At 39.2% G+C, this 17,921-nt stretch overlaps 1 protein-coding gene across 3 annotated transcripts in view; it reads right to left on the reverse strand.

Moving 5' to 3' along the window:
• Positions 1–17,921, reverse strand: part of PPP2R3A (protein phosphatase 2 regulatory subunit B''alpha) — a 165,021-nt gene that overhangs the window by 107,689 nt on the left and 39,411 nt on the right. For all 3 annotated transcript variants that reach the window (XM_087430534.1, XM_087430533.1, XM_087430532.1), the window contains one exon: positions 12,520–14,962. In XM_087430534.1, the coding sequence (XP_087286660.1) occupies positions 12,520–14,520 (2,001 nt within the window). In that variant the 5' untranslated portion in view covers positions 14,521–14,962. The remainder of the gene's footprint in view (positions 1–12,519; positions 14,963–17,921) is intronic.

Below are 17,921 nucleotides of genomic sequence, written 5' to 3' on the forward strand. Positions count from 1 at the left end.
CACAGCAGCAAAGAACCTAGTTTTTAGAGTGACCTCTTTACTAGGAAAAGATCAAATATAAGGGATTTCACTACAGATGCAAACATGGCCTATGATCTTTTCTCTTCTCTGTTTACTTTGATCATAGAGAAAGTACAATCCATGGGTCTGGGTGTTGGAAGAGACAAGGTGTATCTGGATGATAGGTTTCCCCTGGAGGGACTATCTAGAATGAGGCAGAAGAGAAAATCATAAACACACAGTTTATAAATTCAGTTTGAGAACATGGAAAGTTAGGAGCTGTGGGCAATTACAATGAAAGAGTCGTTTGTAAGGGTCTTCCTAATGTCCTTCTGGAATAAACCATGAGATCTTTTTTCCTGCTCTCTGCAGCATCTATGAAGTCCATCCTAACAAGACAGCTAGCCAAGAGGAGGTCTTTCCTGCATAGCTACCTGCATCTCTTCTTGGTCTGCAGATCATTCATGCGCATACTCTGTCTGAAGACACAGGTTGTCCTGTCTGGACCATGTGCTCAGCAGGGGTCTTCAGGCCAACTGTGTTAAGAGAGCTTGACTAGAGGATGAAAAACGACTAGTGTTCTCTTCTTGTGGGGATGATTGGGATATATCAATTGTTACTTCAAGATCCAGCTGCCTGGACTGGGGTTCCTTTTCTGCCTTACCATTTAATATATGATCCCCCAGAGCAAACATGCTTGAGCAAGGAGAATAATTTTTCTCAAAGAGAACCAGCTGGGATGGGTTCTTGGGTACAGGGTTTTACAGGTTCCCCAGCAGGGTTACATGGAAGAGAGGCTGGCCTCTCTGCTATGACCCTAAAAACTGAAGAATTTTTTTAGGATAGCCTCCAATATATTAAGCCAGAAAAGATGCTCCCTTACCATGTCCTGAAAGGATTCTATAGAACTGAGGAGTGAGTCTAGAAAGACCCTGTACCCCAAAGGAAGGTGAGACTGGAAAGGAGACAGAGGAGAATAAAACTGTGTGTGACACTCAACACATTCCACTTTTGTAGAATTCATTATTTGAGGCTTAGTTTGAAACTCAGGAAGGATTTTCTAGAAGTTCCTGAATCCTCTCATAATTCCCTGAACTTCCCCCTTTGAAAATGAAGACAATGGTGATACACAATATTCCTTCTCTCTCTCTGGAAAGAATCACCTCTATGGGATGTTTTTAGAAAAAATGGGTTGATTACACAGGACAGAGAAAATTTTGAACATTTTCCTAAAGAAGCAAATCACTTATTTTGACTTGTGTAAAACTGCTAAACAGTTAACACTGTATATGCAATGTGTCGTGCCAAAATAAGTCTAGCCCTTATTTTATAAACCAACAAGTAAAGTCATTCACCAGCCTCAGTTGAACATGGCTATGGAGACTGAGATGACAGCATCAACCAAGGCCTTAGAGTTAAGGCCTGTTGGGATAAACCAGGCAGCAAACCTGCGAAAATCTGACCGAAACACATAGCACAGCAAGCCTGGGAAATTAGCTCAGCTATGTGAGGACCTGTGTTGAAGTGAGCGTTAGAATCAGGTCCAGAAAGATAGCAGAGAGTCACTCTGAAGTGACACTAGAAGATTTTGCTCAGAAGATGCTACAGGAAAAAAAAGTTACAAATTAAAGAGGAAGTTCTGCTACATTAGGAGTTACTTCTGATTTAAAAAAGGAAGCTGGCTGTTTTGAAAAACTTAAAATGCTAAATCAAAAGCCTTTTTCTGTCCACACAAAAACTTGTACATAAATGTTCACAGCAGTGTTATTCCTAACAGCCAAAAAGTGGAAACAACCCAAATGTCCATCAGCTGATGAATGGATAAATAAAATGTGGTATATTCGTATAACGGAATATTATTCAACCATAAAAAGGAATGAAGAACCGATACATGCCACATTATGATCCTTGAAAACATTATGCTAAATGAAAGACGCCAGACACAAAAGACCACATATTGTATGATTCCATTTATGTGAAAAAATGTCCAGAATAAGCAAATCCATGGAGACCGAAAGTGCATTAGTGGTTGCCAGAAACTGGGGAGAAGGGGGAATGGGAGTGACTGCTTACGAATACAGTTTTTTTGGGTGTGATGAAAATATTCTGGAATTAGATGGTACTGATGGTTGCACAACCTTATTGAATATACTAAAACCTACTGAATTATGAACTTTAAAAGGGTGAATTTTATACTATGTGAATTATATCTCAATTTAAAAAAACCCTTTGTCACCTTTGCTCTAACTGGCAGAGTAGTTAAAAAAGGTAATAACTTGGAATCATAAACTTTGTTTAAAATATCATTGCAAATAAGCTTTACGAGAGGAAATTGATTATAATTAGTTAATTACTCTTAATCCTGAACTTAGCCTTCTCCTTTATGCTCTAACTTGGTGTTTTCTCATTGTTTAATAGCCTGTTTTGTGTTATGAATGTTATTTTACTCTTAAATAACGAAACACTGGAGTGGGGGAAGGAGGCTGGGTGGTGGTGGTGATCTATGGTTTCTCTGCTCCTAGTCTAGTCCTCCAGCCTTAACTTCACCAGTTGCAGCAAAATAGGAGGAGATTTAATAGGCATTTTTGTGTCTTGCTTCAATTGCCTCCAAACGATAGGAACACATTCCATGACTAATAACAGAAAGAACCCACAAATCTTAATATTTTTGACTCTCGGTGTTCCTAACACTTGGGGGTAGATGTTCTTCTAGGATCTGGGGCCGGGGAGAGAAAATTACGAGGCTAAAATTATTAGGTATAATAATTCTTGGATCTCTAGAATTTCTAGTTCCTAGAGTTCTCTATCCTTCTTAGTCTGCTTTTCTTCTTCCCTCCTTCAGGAATTACTTCAATTGGAGACTGCTTTTTATAAGCATAAGAATTCATTTTTGGCCTATAAATATGTTAGCTAGCTAAAATTAGAAGGCACAGAGGGTCTCCAATCCATTGACACTGCAACGTTAAATGTCAATGAACGCACACTGGCAGTACTATACAATACCTTGCCCCAGTATCTTCCTTGGTTGTTTGTGTGTGAAATTTCTCAGTAATTTTGGGTGAGGGCTGAATTCACAGATATCAAAAGAGAAGGCTGGAATTGATGGTCAAGGACCCTGGTGATGAGCATCATGTTGTAAATGCAACAGCTGATGAAGCTGTGCCTCTTGGATGCCAAAGTGCCTTCTGGATGCCTTGTTTAGAGAGGGGGAGAATTGTGGCATGTTTATCTGCTGATGGAATGATCTAGTAGAGGGGAAAAATTGAGGACTGAAGGAAAGAAAAGGGGCAATCACAGGAGGAATGTCCCCAAGTTGATGGGAGAGGATGGGATCTAGAACACAAGTATAGGGCTAGCGTTAGACAGGAGCCCAGACCGTTCACATACAGCAATAGAAGGAAAGGAGGGTATACGGGTACTGATATGGCTACGTGGCTAGCTAAAGGTCTCCTCCGATTGCTTCAGTCTTCTCAGTAAAATAGGAAAGAAGGTCATTAGCTGAGGGTGAGGACAGAGGAGATGTTAGAGGACAGATAAGAAGGAAGGTATGAAAGAGTCATTTGCAGCGTAGGAAAGCGAGGGTCTAGGGAAATGTAGCAGGACTGCTAGACAGTTCTAAAGGCCCACTGGAGGTTGGTGGTCATGAGTTTAATGCAAGACCACTCGTTATGGTCGTGTGATCTTCTCCAGCCAAGGTCACCTGCACAAATAAAAGCTCAGAGTAAACAGAGAATACAATTTAACCCGAGTTTTTCCAGGTGAGTACCATGAAATGAGAGCAAGGCAAGGAAGCTGAGGGTATATTCAGGGGAGTGATTTTAATGATCAACTATGGTAGTGGTTCTCAAACAAGATCACGCATCAGAATCACCTGAAAGGCTTTTTATACCACAGATGGCTGGGCTCCACCCCCAGAGTTTCGATTTAGTAGGTCTGGGCTGAGGCCTGAGAATATGCATTTCTATAAAGCTCCTGGGTGATGCTAATGCTGTTAGTTGGGAATCATACTTTTAAAATCCCTGACATAAACATAAGACCAGAGAATGAGTAGCTGAAGAAGGGCAGAGGACAAGCTCATTGGAGGAGAGACCAAGGAACTGAGCTGAGACACTTGTGCATTGGATGCCTCATCTACTGAAAACTCACAAGAACTGTAGCAAAAGTTGCATTGCAAAGTGTCATAGAGCCAGGAGCTAAAATCTTGAAGAAATAAGGGAAGTGGCCTGCGGGTGGCAGATGACTGCAATCAGGAGGGGTAGTGGATGGTGAGTCTGATGACATTAGTTCAAAGTTAGGGGAGTAGTTTCAGGAAGGTAGGAAAAAGAATAGTCTGGAAGCAGCAATGAAATGCAAGAACACTTATTGCCCCCTCCAGACCCAGTGGGATAGGGAGTAGAGTGGGAAAGGAGAGAGCCACCATTTCACATGACTATAGTATCCTTGGGGAGAGATGGGTTGCAGTTAGAACAAGAAGGTAATGGGAATGTTTAGAAAAGAGTTCGATGACATAGGAAATTTTGCCAGTGAATGACCATGAATTCAAGAGAGCATGCTGAAAGGATTTCAGGAGTTGGGAGGGTTGGACGTGGACTTATAAAAGGGGATGTACAAGAATACAGTGAGGAGGAGAATGACGATCTGAATTCCTGGACTTCTTGTGGTGACTGATGTAAACAGGGATGAAAAGCATATTAGATTAGTCCTGACAGTCTTAAGGCAAAGAGTGGTCAAGCTGTGAGTGTTGGGGAGGCCTGTGAAGGAGGCCTGAGGGCATTATGTGAGCAAGCTGAGTTCTGGGAGCTCCTTTTCACTCCTGCCAAGGGTGGTGTGGAAGCTGGGGAGGGCTATACTAATCAGGAGCACCTGGATATCTGGAACTCATGTTACTTCTAGAGGAACACACATAATTTGGAGCACATTTACCCCCCAATTTTCTGTGCACACAAACATATTAGTAACAAAAAGGGATCACATTGGTACATCTGTTTTGCAGTTTACATTTTTAATTACCTATTTTATCTTGACCATTTTTCTACCTCAGTAACACATATGCACCATGTTCTTTTGAATACGGGTGGGACATATCCAAGATAACTCATGCTGATTAACTAGAAAGGATGCAGATGCAAGAGGATCTGACATCAGAAGCCATTAATGGTGGAGGAGGAAATATGGATTGAACTCATTCTGCAAATTCACATTTGCCACTGGCCAGATCCCTTTACTTTTATTAATCTACTTGGTGGTAAATGAGTTAGGAGGAAGAATAGTTTCCTATTGTATTGCTGAGTGTCTTGATTTCTATTCAAAAATTCCCAGCACTGAACCCAGAAACTGTCAGCACATATAAACCTAGGGGAGAAGAAACATTTTCCCTCAATGACATGACTGGGTAATCTTAATGAAGGCATAGATATGAACCTAGAAAGTAAAGAGAGAAAAGTGTTTATTAAATGCACCAGAAGAAACTGTGAATAAAGTTCCTTAAGTGTGCTTTGCTATAATTTTATTTAAATTTATTTTTGTAATTATTCTGCATTTAAATACACATATGAAATTGCATAATATCTAAACTTGAAAAAAAAACAAAATATTACATCATTAAACTAGGAAGGCCCTTTATTTCCCCTAAAATGATATCTCAGACACAAATTTCCTGATGTGAGTCAGAAGAAAGCAGAGTTCTAGTAATAGTGCAAATTCCACCCCCCTTAGAAGATTTCTCTTACCCTCTTGGGCATCCAAAAGCAAAAAAAACTGTACTAAAATTAAATGGCTAGAAAAATTCTTTTCCAACCTAAATCCACAGGGATGAAGATGGGGACTTTTAAGGATAATGAGATGTATAGGTATTGCATAAAGAGAAAGAGAAAGAATAAGTTTTCAGACTTTAAACAAACAGCTAGTATGTGGAGGTGCTAAAAAGGTCTTGGGGTGCAGTGGTGAACAAAAGAGCACTCTCTCCTCAGAATGCCTACAGTCTATAATCAAAAGATTTTGACCCTGCAATAAGGTAAAAGGATTCATATGTACTTTTAATGGGGTTCTCCCCTCTTGCCAGGAAAGGTGATGGGGCCTTCCCTAGAACAGAAAAGAACATAGATTTTTAGGTGTTAAAGGCTAGAGGAATTAAGAGGCCACAGGTCTGGGTGATATATTTGAGTCTTGCTGAGGTACCACCCTCAAGTCCGAGAAGGGTGCCCTGATGTACATCCATCCTTGAGAAGCAAAGGGCAGGGAAAGAGATGGCTCTCAGGCAAAAGGGCCGAGTTTCCATTTGAGAAGCAGTCAAAGCAGGCAAACAAAAATCCTTTCATTTGATTATTCATTATTTGTTTACTCATTCAACAAAGTTATTTAATGCTACCACTTGCTAAATAAATAAATAAAGCCTCAACCAATACAGGCTAGTGGTCCAGGCACAGAAACTTGAGCAGGAGTCACAAATCTCCCCTGTATATTCTTATTTTAACATTTCATTTTTATTAGGTATACATTTGGGAGCTGGAGATCACATTTTTTGGATCCTGGAGGGGAAAAAGAGAAGGCAAGGTACAAATCAGGTTGTCACACTGCTTGCTTAAACTCTGACTTTAAAACTCCAGAAAACCGATGGGAAATGGGTCCTACCCTTCTTACCCTTTACCTTATTAGTGTGGATTCTACTAACTTGGAATTCACAATAACATAAGCAGAATAGCCTGATATTTCCCCTTATACTCTCTAGGAAGGAAAGTTCTGTTAAACCAATTTTTGTTGCTCATCAAGATTAGATTACCTCAGAGCTTAGGTTTGGAGAAATAATGGATTCATGATACATCCATCTAGTCTCCCTTTCTGGATTCCCCTGGGACTAAAGGCTTATATTTATAAGATAGATGGAGAGGATTAAGGTACACTTTGATGTCTTGGAACAGAAGGGAAATGGTACAAGCCATTGTGAGAAATAAACCTCTATCCTTAGTATCATTAACACTGTGATAACACCAATAGCTAGGACCTTAAGTAAATTAATCGAATAACAGTATGGGATCCATACCCAAATGCTCCAGAGAAACTTCCTTGAATTCCACAAGCTGGGATGTATCTCTCCCTCCTCTGAGCTCCTGTAGCACTTCATTCACCTGTCTCTCATGGAATCTATTCTTTCTACTTTGTATCACAGTAAATAGCTCATCTCCTCTATCAGACTGTGGGCTCCACAAATGCTTGTTATGTCGGATTCATCTTTATCTCCTATTGTGTGTTGTACATAGGACAAGTGCAGAGTTATGGGTGCTTAAGTTATTTAGAAACTATTTTTAAGCATTTTTGCAACTTCCATTTTGCACACCAATAATGTATCAACTATGCTGACACAAATTTCTAGGCCCAAGGTGGAGCTGCTCCTGCCTGGGGTGCCATGTCAGCAGACTGAAACTTAGATAACTTTTCTGTCCCTGTAAGTGCTCTGCTTGACCAGAAAGGCAGTATATTCAGTCTACCAATCCCCAAACACCAAGCCAACTCTGGGCCTTTTCACCCCAAATGAGGTTTACTCTGTGGCCCCAGCCAATCAGATATTTTCTGTTTTTATCTTCCTTGCTCTTTATTCTTCATCCTATAAAAGCTTCTTGCCTTCTGCCCCATTTTGTAGTCCTCTGAAAGAAGATTGTCCACTTTATGAAGTATTAAAGTTTGTTTGTATCACCTAAATTGTCTTCTTTAATAATTTAATAACTATATATGATCTTTACCACATTATTGAAATAGGTCCAGTTACAGTCCACACTTGACAATAACTTGACAATAGTTTTACTCTTTAATCTTGAAATTAATACAGCTATTTCTTAAAAACATTAAAATTTTAATTTGTACTTTTTAGTAATTCAGACAGGTTTCCCCCTCAATTAGCTGAAATCTGTAAGGTTTCACTAAACTTAAATATTATAGTATAGCTTTTTAAAAAAATAATCTTCCTCTTTATTTACCTTAAATTCTTCCTCTTTCATTGAAGAATCCTCCCCCTGCGCCCCATTCTTTCAATAGAGGTAAGCAGTAATGGAAATTTTTTCCTAGCTTTGTTTCGACTAAAATTAAGAAAAATAAATAATTTTCAAGGGAGGCTAGGGTTTATTATTTTAACCTCTGTATAACAGCTAATAGGCTATTGCCCCATAAGGCTAAAAACAGACCAAAAATGACTGTAATACCATCTGCTGGTGGTAATAAAACACAGAATTAAGATTTCATTTATTACATGAATTACTAAAGCACCTATAGTTTCTAAGTGTTTTTTTTTTTTATAATTTTATTTATTTATTTTTTCTCCCAAAGCCCCAGTAGATAGTTGTATGTCATAGTTGTACATCCTTCTAGTTGCTGTATGTGGGACGCGGCCTCAGCATGGCCGGAGAAGCGGTGTGTCGGTGCGCGCCCGGGATCGAACCCGGGCCGCCAGCAGCGGAGTGCGCACACTTAACCGCTAAGCCACAGGGCCGGCCCTCCAAGTGTTTTTAAAAAAATTATTATATTATCTCCCATGTCAAAACATGTTCTCAGTAATTCACTCATTCATAATTAAGAAGCCCTTTGAGACCTCAGCCACATCCCCCTTGCCCTCCTTCACCAGCTGTTTTCTTGTTCCTGTTCAACTAACTTTCAGGCCCATCTGCACACTGCAGCTATTCTAGAACCTATAGGGTTGTTTCCTGTCACCTACAGGCTTTGTGAAAAAAGCATGTACTGCACATTCACCTGCTAGCCAATGATATAGATAACTTGACACAGTGAGAAAGTGCACATGCAAAGAAAGGAAAAAAGAATGGGGAATAAGACAAAGGAAAAAAGAATGGGGAATAAGACATGGGATGAAAAGGAAGCTGTTTTAAGTGGAAAAGTCAGAGATAGATGGTGACTGGAGAGGAAAGGGGAGAAAACCTATGTGGATCAGAACCATGATTAGAACTCGAAGCATTTTGAAACTCTGGGCTTATTTACTTTTCTATTTCCATCAGTACACTGTTTGACTGTCATCAACCATTGGTAGTTTTGCAATTGATATTTAATGATGTTTCCCAGATTTCCAATGCCTTTAACAAAATATCACACTGAACCTTACCAAAAATCTGTTTTGTTGATCTACCATGAAATAATATCTAGGAGTCAGTAAACTTTTTCTGTAAATGGCCACATAGTAAATATTTTAGGCTTTAAAGTCTCCATTGTTAATAACTACTCAACTTAGTAGGTGGAGCACAAAAGCAGCCATAGACCATATGTAAATGAATGGGTATGGCTGTGTTCCAACAAAGCTATTTACAAACACAGGTGGCAGGTCAGATTTGGCCCATGGGCCACAGGTTGCTGACCCCTGATCTACACCAATATCCTCTTTATCAATCTCTCAATATCCTCCTAGTATTTTCTATTTGACTCCCTCTCCCAATACAGGTTTGAACTGTATTTCTGGACAAGTATCTGGACAAGAAATTCTGCTCACTCTTGAGAAATTATTTGGAAATACATATTAAAATATTAATGACATATAATACTGTCAAGTCAATCTTTCTTCTCAGGGATAATCACCGTCATATAAAACCAATTCCTATTTGCCTCATTATGTAAATTTTTTAATTAAAATGTTTTGAGCAATTGGTAAATTTTCAACTGTCCAAAAGGTTAAAAAAAAAGCCTTAATTTAAAATTTATTATTCTTTAAAAAAAATTATAATTCTTAAGGGAAAAAAATCATACTGTGAGACTCCTCTGCTTAAAAGCCTATTTGAGCTCCCCACTCCTCTAAAACAAACTCTTTAGCATAGCATACAAGGTCTATTCATAAGTTGGCCTCAACTGATCTCTCCAGTTTTATTTCCTACTACTTTCTCCTCACTCTCTCTCTATAAGAATAAAAACATGACAATTCTGTATAAAGACTTGTAGGAAGAGCTAAACACCAACTTTAGGATAGTGGTTACTTCTGGAAAGGGGAGAGGATACTTGGGAGGTGAGCCCTACAGATTTCAACTATATCTGAGATGATTTTTTTTAAAACAATGATGATGATAATAATGAAAATATTAAATAAAGCAAAGCCCTGAAGCAAATATGGCAAAATGTTCAGATTTGACAAAGCTAAGTGGTAGATAATAAGAGGGCTTTTTCTATCATTCAACATACTTTCCTATTTGTTTAAAACAGGGGATGACAAACTACAGTTGTGGCCCAAATCTGGGCCACTGCCTGTTTTTTAAGGCTTGGAGCTAAGAACGGTTTTACATTATTAAAGCGTTGTTTAAAAAAAAAAAAGAAAGACGAAGAAGACTATGTGAGAGACCTTGTGACCCACAAAGCCTAAAATATATACTATCTGGCCCTTTACAGAAAACATTTGCCAACTTGTGGTTTAAAATATTTCTTAGGAAGAAAAGAAAGATTAGGAAAAAAAAAAAAAAAGAACAAGTAGGTAGGAAAATGGAGTCCAGGAACAATGGTTTTGTTTTTTTGTATTAACTATCTTCCTGAATTATACATTTTATTTTATTTATTTATTTTTTTGTGAGGAAGATCAGCCCTGAGCTAACATCCATGCCAATCCTCCTCTTTTTGCTGAGGAAGACCGGCCCTGAGCTAACATCTTTTGCCAATCCTCCTCCTTTTTTCTCCTTTTTCTCCCCAAAGCCCCAGTAGACAGTTGTATGTCATACTTGCACATCCTTCTAGTTGCTGTATGTGGGACGCCGTCTCAGCATGGCCCTGAATTATACATTTTATATTACAGCTTTTTAAATTAGCTTTTCATGAATTACTATTTCAACTTTTATCAAGAAGAAATCTCATCAAATTTTATTCTATTCTATGATATTGGAACTTATTTAAAAGACTGATGGGAGAATCTTTTAATAAGATTTTGATTTCAGTCTATACTTGTCAAAAAACTGGGAAGCTCATTTAGAGCCCAGTGTGGCATTTTTAGGTAGCTGTACTTAGATTGAGGGTATCACAGGAGACCCGCTCATGAATTGTCAGCCAGGGAAACAGGAGAGGTGCTACACAGGACTTATTCTTGGCTTCAGGTTCACATTTTCTACTTTGTGCAGCTCATCTCTTTAATTAATCAATCATTGTTCTGAACATTGTATTTGGTATATCCATATATTTGTTCATACTTTTTTTTTTTTTAACTTATTTATTTTTTCCCCCAAAGCCCCAGTACATAGTTGTATGTCATAGCTGCACATCCTTCTAGTTGCTGTACGTGGGACGCGGCCTCAGCATGGCCGGAGAAGCGGTGTGTCAGTGCGCGCCCAGGATCCGAACCCGGGATGCCAGCAGCGGAGCGCGCGCACTTAACCACTAAGCCACGGGGCCGGCCCTGTTCATACTTTCGTACAAACACACATACCTCTAAATAATTCATATTATTTTACAACTTGCTTTGTTGATTTGGGTTTATGTCTGAATTCATACATGTTGACACGTAGAGTACACTGGTGTGGTAGAGGTAGTACTCACCAAATACTCTATGTGCTTACCTATGTTTCTTAGCTTTTGGGTTGGAATCACTGGACTGTGAGCAGAAGGGACGTGTGTCATGTATGGCACAAGGCAGTTAAAAGCACCATCCCTTCTTCCCCTTCCTCAGTGAACACAAAAGCCACATATTCCAGATGGGGCAAAGGGGCAGCTGTAGGAACATGGAGCATCTATCAGCCTGGGTCCCTGAGTGAGGTGGAGTAGAGCCTCTTGCCAACCCATGCTGGACATGTAAAATGAACAAGAAACAATACTGTTGCGCTAAGACATACACGCATACACACAAATGAGCAGATAATTGCCTTTCTGAGATTATCCAAAGGCAATGCTATCAGCAGCAGGGTAGATTCAAAGCCTTTTGAAAATACTTCTATCCCAGGACTCTACTGTGATATTTATTCTCACTTGAATGAGGAAGCAAATCTCATATACTCTAGTCTACCTTTTTTGAAGACCTATTGCACTAGCAATACTTTCAGAGAAGTGCCTACATGTTCACGTACTGTTTCTGATATGTTCGTTTTGTTTCCCCAACTAGAATTTAAGCTCTTCAAGAATCATGTCTTTTGTTCCCCACACTGGACCTTACAGTCTACATAGGCATGCAGTAATGCTCGTCTACTGGTTGACTGGGGAGGATGAGGACTAACATTAAATGCCTACTTAGTATAAGGCACCTTGCTTGTGCTTCACTTAAGTTATCTTGATCCTTATTATTTCCATTATACAGATGAGGATATTAAAGCTAAATAACTTTCCTTTGGTCACAGAGCTAGGAAGAAGATGACGGGTGTGTGGAAAGCAGTTGAAACCAGTCTGCTTAACTCTAAAGCCTTTGCTTTTTAGTTTTTTTCACTGAACTGAGTGAGACCATGCCTAGTGCAGGGCAGGAGCTTTAGTAGAACATAAAATGGCTAAGAAAAATAGTTTTTGTTTATCAACTTTGCAAACATTAAAACATTTCTTTGGACACTTCTCAGGACTAAGTTTGTTGGGTCTTACCTTGATCACCTCTGGGGTCTGCTGAATCAAAACCACTGAAGTAGTATCTTTGGCTTTATCACCAACAGAACTTCTACAGACCGATAAATTGGCCTGGGAGGAAGGTGTCAAGGTTTCCTGTAGAATTTGCATCATTTCCTTTTCTTGTGATAGGCTCCCTCTGCCTGATTTGCATTCAACTAGTTCTTGAGCAAAATCTTCAATGCTTTCTAGAATTCGCAGTAAGAGAGCTCGATCCTCTTCCTCTATTTTGTGTCCATTGGTTTCAATAATCCTTGTTAGACAGGAAGGTGAGACTTTTTCCATGGGTGGAGAGACTTTAGATTTTGGCTCAAGATCTACAGGGAGCTGACCAGTCAGCTGACTATGACTATTCAGAGAGTTAGAGCTTTTACCTTTGGCAAGTGGCTCTCTTAGAGAGGTCTCCATTTTCTGTGAAAAAGATTCCAAATCCAGTAACAATTTATCTATCTCTTCCTGACTATTAGGATTCATAAAATCTCTGTGGTCTCCCTCGCCAACTTTAGAAACTTCTGATTGAAGATCTTCCTCAGGTAGATTAATAACTGGTTTCTCAAATATCTTACTAATTTCATTTTGCAATGAGGCAGGACGTTTTTTAAGATGAGTACCATGGTCTGAAAATTCTGCTCTGTCTTCATTTACCTTTAACAACTCCTGATTGTTAAAGGGTCCATTCTCTGTCCTTTGTCCTTTATCTAATACTTTCTTTCCATCTGACTCTTCTTCAATATAAAGGGTTTCCATTAGGTCACCAGAAGAAACATTTTCTAAAGGGTTCATGGTTAATGACTGTGATGGAAGTTGGACATCTTTTAGAGTTCTGGGATCATTTATCTCTAAGTTATATAAGGAATTTGTAGAGTTGTTTGGAATGGATTTTACAGTGTCTGTTTTCCTAGAACTGTCCTTGTCATCTTGCAATTCTATAGTTTGAAACTGTGCGGAGCCAGGGGCTGAGAGCTGGACAACATCTTCATATTTAGGGGGCTGTTCAGTGCCAAATATTGGGGAAAAGGGAGTCAGTTGTAAACTAGGCATATTACTGACCAGTTCTGTTAAATCTATAGCCTCATTATTCCCAGACTGCATGAGTTCAAATGGTAGCTTTTTCAGATAGGATGCTAACCTGGTCATTACATTCATATAGACAGTTTCAGAGCTAGAAACTGCATTGTTACCATTTCCTTCGTTGATGCCACTCCCTGACTTTTTCTTTATGCATTGTTTTATGATGTCTGTGCATTTTTTCAAATCCTCAGAGCATTTCAGCAAGATGTCCAAGCACATCTTTATGTCTGTTCCAGAAGAAAAATTATCTATTTTATGTTTTTCCAAAATCTGAGTAACCAGGTCTTCTTCAGAGAAGTTGTGAAGCATCATCGAAGTCAGGTTCGTATCAAGTGAGTTTCTATGGGACAACGATTTTTCCTCAAGTGAGGAACTCCGGAGTAAACCAAAGGATGGGGAGTTCCCATCACTGTTATAATGGCCACAGAGCAAGTCAAAATCAACTGACCTCCTATTAAATGAGTCAGACTTAACTTTTCTTCCCTTTTTATAAGCTGCATGGTTAGAGTTTTTGAGTTTTTCAAAGGAAAACTCTTTTATTTTCCCACTGGCAAAACTGATTGCTTCTCCTGCAATGTCCTTTAAGTTACAGGCGTTCTGAAATGCAGATCCTTTCTTGACCCTGGGTATGCCTGCGAGAGCCTGATGAGGATAGTCACCTTCAGCTGGGGAAAAGCCATTTTCATGGGGTAGAAACATACAGTCCAGATCTGCATCTTTGAACTGAGACACAGGGATGTGCAAGAGGTCTGCACAAACACTATGATGTACCACAATGCAGTCAACTCCATGTGTGAAGGTGTGGCAGGTTCCAGTGCAATAATGTATAGCTTGCTCAAAACGCCGGTCTATCACCACACTGCTGTAGTGGTTCACAGTACTAACCACAAGTCTGTAAGTTGCTGCCATAATATCAAATCCACTTAGTGGTGGGACTTGAAATTTTCTAGACTTGTTTCAAGTAAATTCTCCTAAATGACACTCAGCTGCAAATATATTCGTTGGCAACGTTCAGTGGTTTCTTGCAAATATAATGACCTTTCCCAAAAAGGGGAAAAATCTAAACTTGAGGTTTGTTAACTGTCAGGATACAGTAGCTGTTGCACATGTGAGCTTGTATTAGCAAGTCTAATAATTTAATAATTGTGCTTTTTATTTAGCATTATCATGATACTACAGGATTTTTCTTATAAAAGAATATCCTCTTTTTGTTCTTCAGCAGTTCTATGATGCTGAAACGTATTGTCATAAATTTACTGTCATAAATCTTAATTGGTAGCATAGAAGTATTGTGATAATTGAGTCCTCCAAAGATTTAAATGATCCATTTTTCTGTGAATGACAGAGAAACCTACAATGAAAAAAGAAAATAATTAAAAGAAAATATGATTTCTTAACACTGACAGAAGCTTTTATTTCCTCTTCCTTTGCGTCCCCCTGCAGTTAATCGCCAAGCCTTGTTCTTCACCACATCACTGACTTCTGACCTTACATTCACGCCTTTGCTTCACCACACCCTGCACTCCTTACCACCTAGAGTACTATTACCTCAACCCCGCCTTGTTACAACTGCCTCCCAGTTGGTATTTCTTAAGCCACCCTCCTTGCCACCTTACAGGACACTAACAAGCTTAGATTTAGACAGCTTTCTCATCTCGCACAGTTCAAGAATTCACACTATTGATCTCCATCATGCATCACGGCAGGCTGACCTCCTCTGACTCACCTTCAAGACTTTCAACATCTGTTCCCATTTGCCTATAAATTATTTATTTGCCTATAAATAAATTCCAATGTTCCTTATTTTCTGCTACTGCCCTGCACCAACCTTTTGCTTCCATCAACCTAGTCTTTTCAAAGACTGCCAACACACAGTGCTTGTTGTGATTCTACCACTTCCTCTACACTTGGAAATTATTCTCCCATCATCTTCTCTTTTCTTACTATCTAAGAGGGAGAAAAAAACAACCTTCATTACTGCTCTTGATCCCATCCTCTCAGAATTTGCCACATGCAGCTCTCTCTCATCATCAAGTGCATAGAATTTAATCACTCTCTTACTTTTTAAAAAACGGCTTTTAAATCATGTTTTAGTTGCTTTTCAAAAATGTTCAATCAATGTATTCACTCAATCAATAACTACTGAGTGCCTCCTAAGTGCCAGGCACTGGCTAAGTGCTAGGGATACAGCAATGACTAAAATAAAGTCCTTGTCCTTATGGAGCTGACAATCTAGTTGGAAAATGAAAAACAACATGTAAGTAAACATACAACTTAGATGGTGGAATGTGCCATGGAGAAAAATGAAGTAGGGCAAGAGTTTAGAAAGGATGGCAGGGTCCCATGTTATGCAGGGCAGTCAGGGAAGACCTTACTGACATTTGAACAGAGACCCGAAAGAAGAGAGGGAGCAGGCTAAGGAGGTATTGTGGGCTAAATCATCTCAGGCAGAGTAACCATAAGTGCAAAGGCCCTGAGGTGGGACCATGCTTGATTTACTACAAGAAAGACAAGGAGGCTAAAATGATCGAGCAGAGAAACTAAGAGGGCAGTCTGGAAGATGAGGTCAGACAGGAAAGGTGGCAGTCTAAATCACGGTGGGTCTGTAGACTACTATGATGAATTTGGCTTTACTCTGAGTGAGCTGGGAAACAACTGGTGGCTACTGAGCAGAGGAATGACATTAGACTTACATTTTAAATTGGTAATTCTGGCTGCTGTGTTCAGAGACTGTAGAGGAACAAGCCTGTTGAATTCTTATACTGGTTAGAGTATATTTCCTGGCTCTTTCGATCCATGATTACTCTGTTTTTATGCCACTGTAATTACTGTTGTCTTATTAAATTTTACTACCTGGCTTTGTTTCCCATATCCCTGATTATGATTCTTTTTTACGCTCCCAATGTTCTTTGACGGTCTTCCACGTGAATTTTTGAATTGTCAAGTTTTAAGAAAAATCCTACTGGAATTTGAATACAATTGCAATAAACTTATGAATTATTTTGAAGGAACATGGATATCATCACAATATTCAGATTTTCCACCAAGGAAAATATAAACCTTAATTCCAATCTTCCTTTATTTCTCTCTTTGTGGTTTTTTTTTTTTTTCTTTTTCTTTTTTTTTGTGAGGAAGATCGGCCCTGAGCTAACATCTGAGCCAATCCTCCTCGTTTTTTTTGTTGTTGCTGCTGAGGAAGACTGGCCCTGGGCTAACATCCATGCCCATCTTCCTCTACTTTATATGGGACACGACCACAGCATGGCTTAACAAGCAGTGCGTCGGTGTGCACCTGGGATCTGAACTGGCGAACCCCGGGCTGCCACAGTGGGGCGCGCACATTTAAACGCTTGCGCCACTGGGCCAGCCCCCAATATTCCTTTATTTCTCTTTGTGGTTTTCTTCAGGTGGGTCACCCCCATTCTTCTTGTCCTTCTGTGTCTTAACTTTGTTGTTACATGAATGGATCTTAAGCTGTTCTCATCCTCCACTTCCTTGCCTTCAAATCTCAGATGGTGACTCATATAAGACTTTAACACTAGATATCATACAGGATGGATAAAGCTGAAGCAAAAAGAAGTTCCATAGTAAAGGAAGTGCCCAGTAATTCTTAAGTGAAAATACAAAGAAGTTAAAGAGGAATAGTGTTATGGGACAAAAGACTAGAACAGGGTAATGGAAGGAATTACTTTTTCAAAAGATGCACATCCAGAAGACAGGGAAGAAATAGCACCAAACATGAAAAACTATGCACCTTTTCAGAACTCCAAGATTTTGAAAGAGCTTTTTGATAAGGAGAAAAGGGAAGGAAAACACAGAGGACACTGTCAAGCAAGTATATTAGGATAACTGTATGAGAGATATTAGGACTATATCCTAATACAGGGGATACAGGTGATAAAACTGGTCCAGAGACAAAATACATGAGTAGTGGAAAACTAAAACATCCAGATACCTATTAAAACACGTGTCAGATAAATTCCTAAATTTACATAAAGACTATTTTATTTTTCTGAAATTTGAGAAATTAAAAAGTATTTCTCTAGGCTTGAATATAACCAAAACAACTGGTTGTTAAGGTAATATGACAGAAAATACAAGTGAGTATTCATGTGATATTAGAATCTCAAATGTTCAAGGAAGAGAGAACACTGGCCAAAGTCAGACATGTACTTTTAGATAAGTACTGTCCAATAAAACTTTCTGTGTTGATGGAAACATTCTACATCTGTGCCATCTGATACGGCTGCTATTAGCCACATGGAGCTGTGGAGCTCTTTAAATGTGGCTAGTGTAACTGATGGTGATTT

Source organism: Ceratotherium simum, chromosome 5, assembly GCF_057802395.1.
Source record: "Ceratotherium simum simum isolate JZ-2026a chromosome 5, ASM5780239v1, whole genome shotgun sequence".
NCBI classification, from domain to species: Eukaryota; Metazoa; Chordata; class Mammalia; order Perissodactyla; family Rhinocerotidae; genus Ceratotherium; species Ceratotherium simum.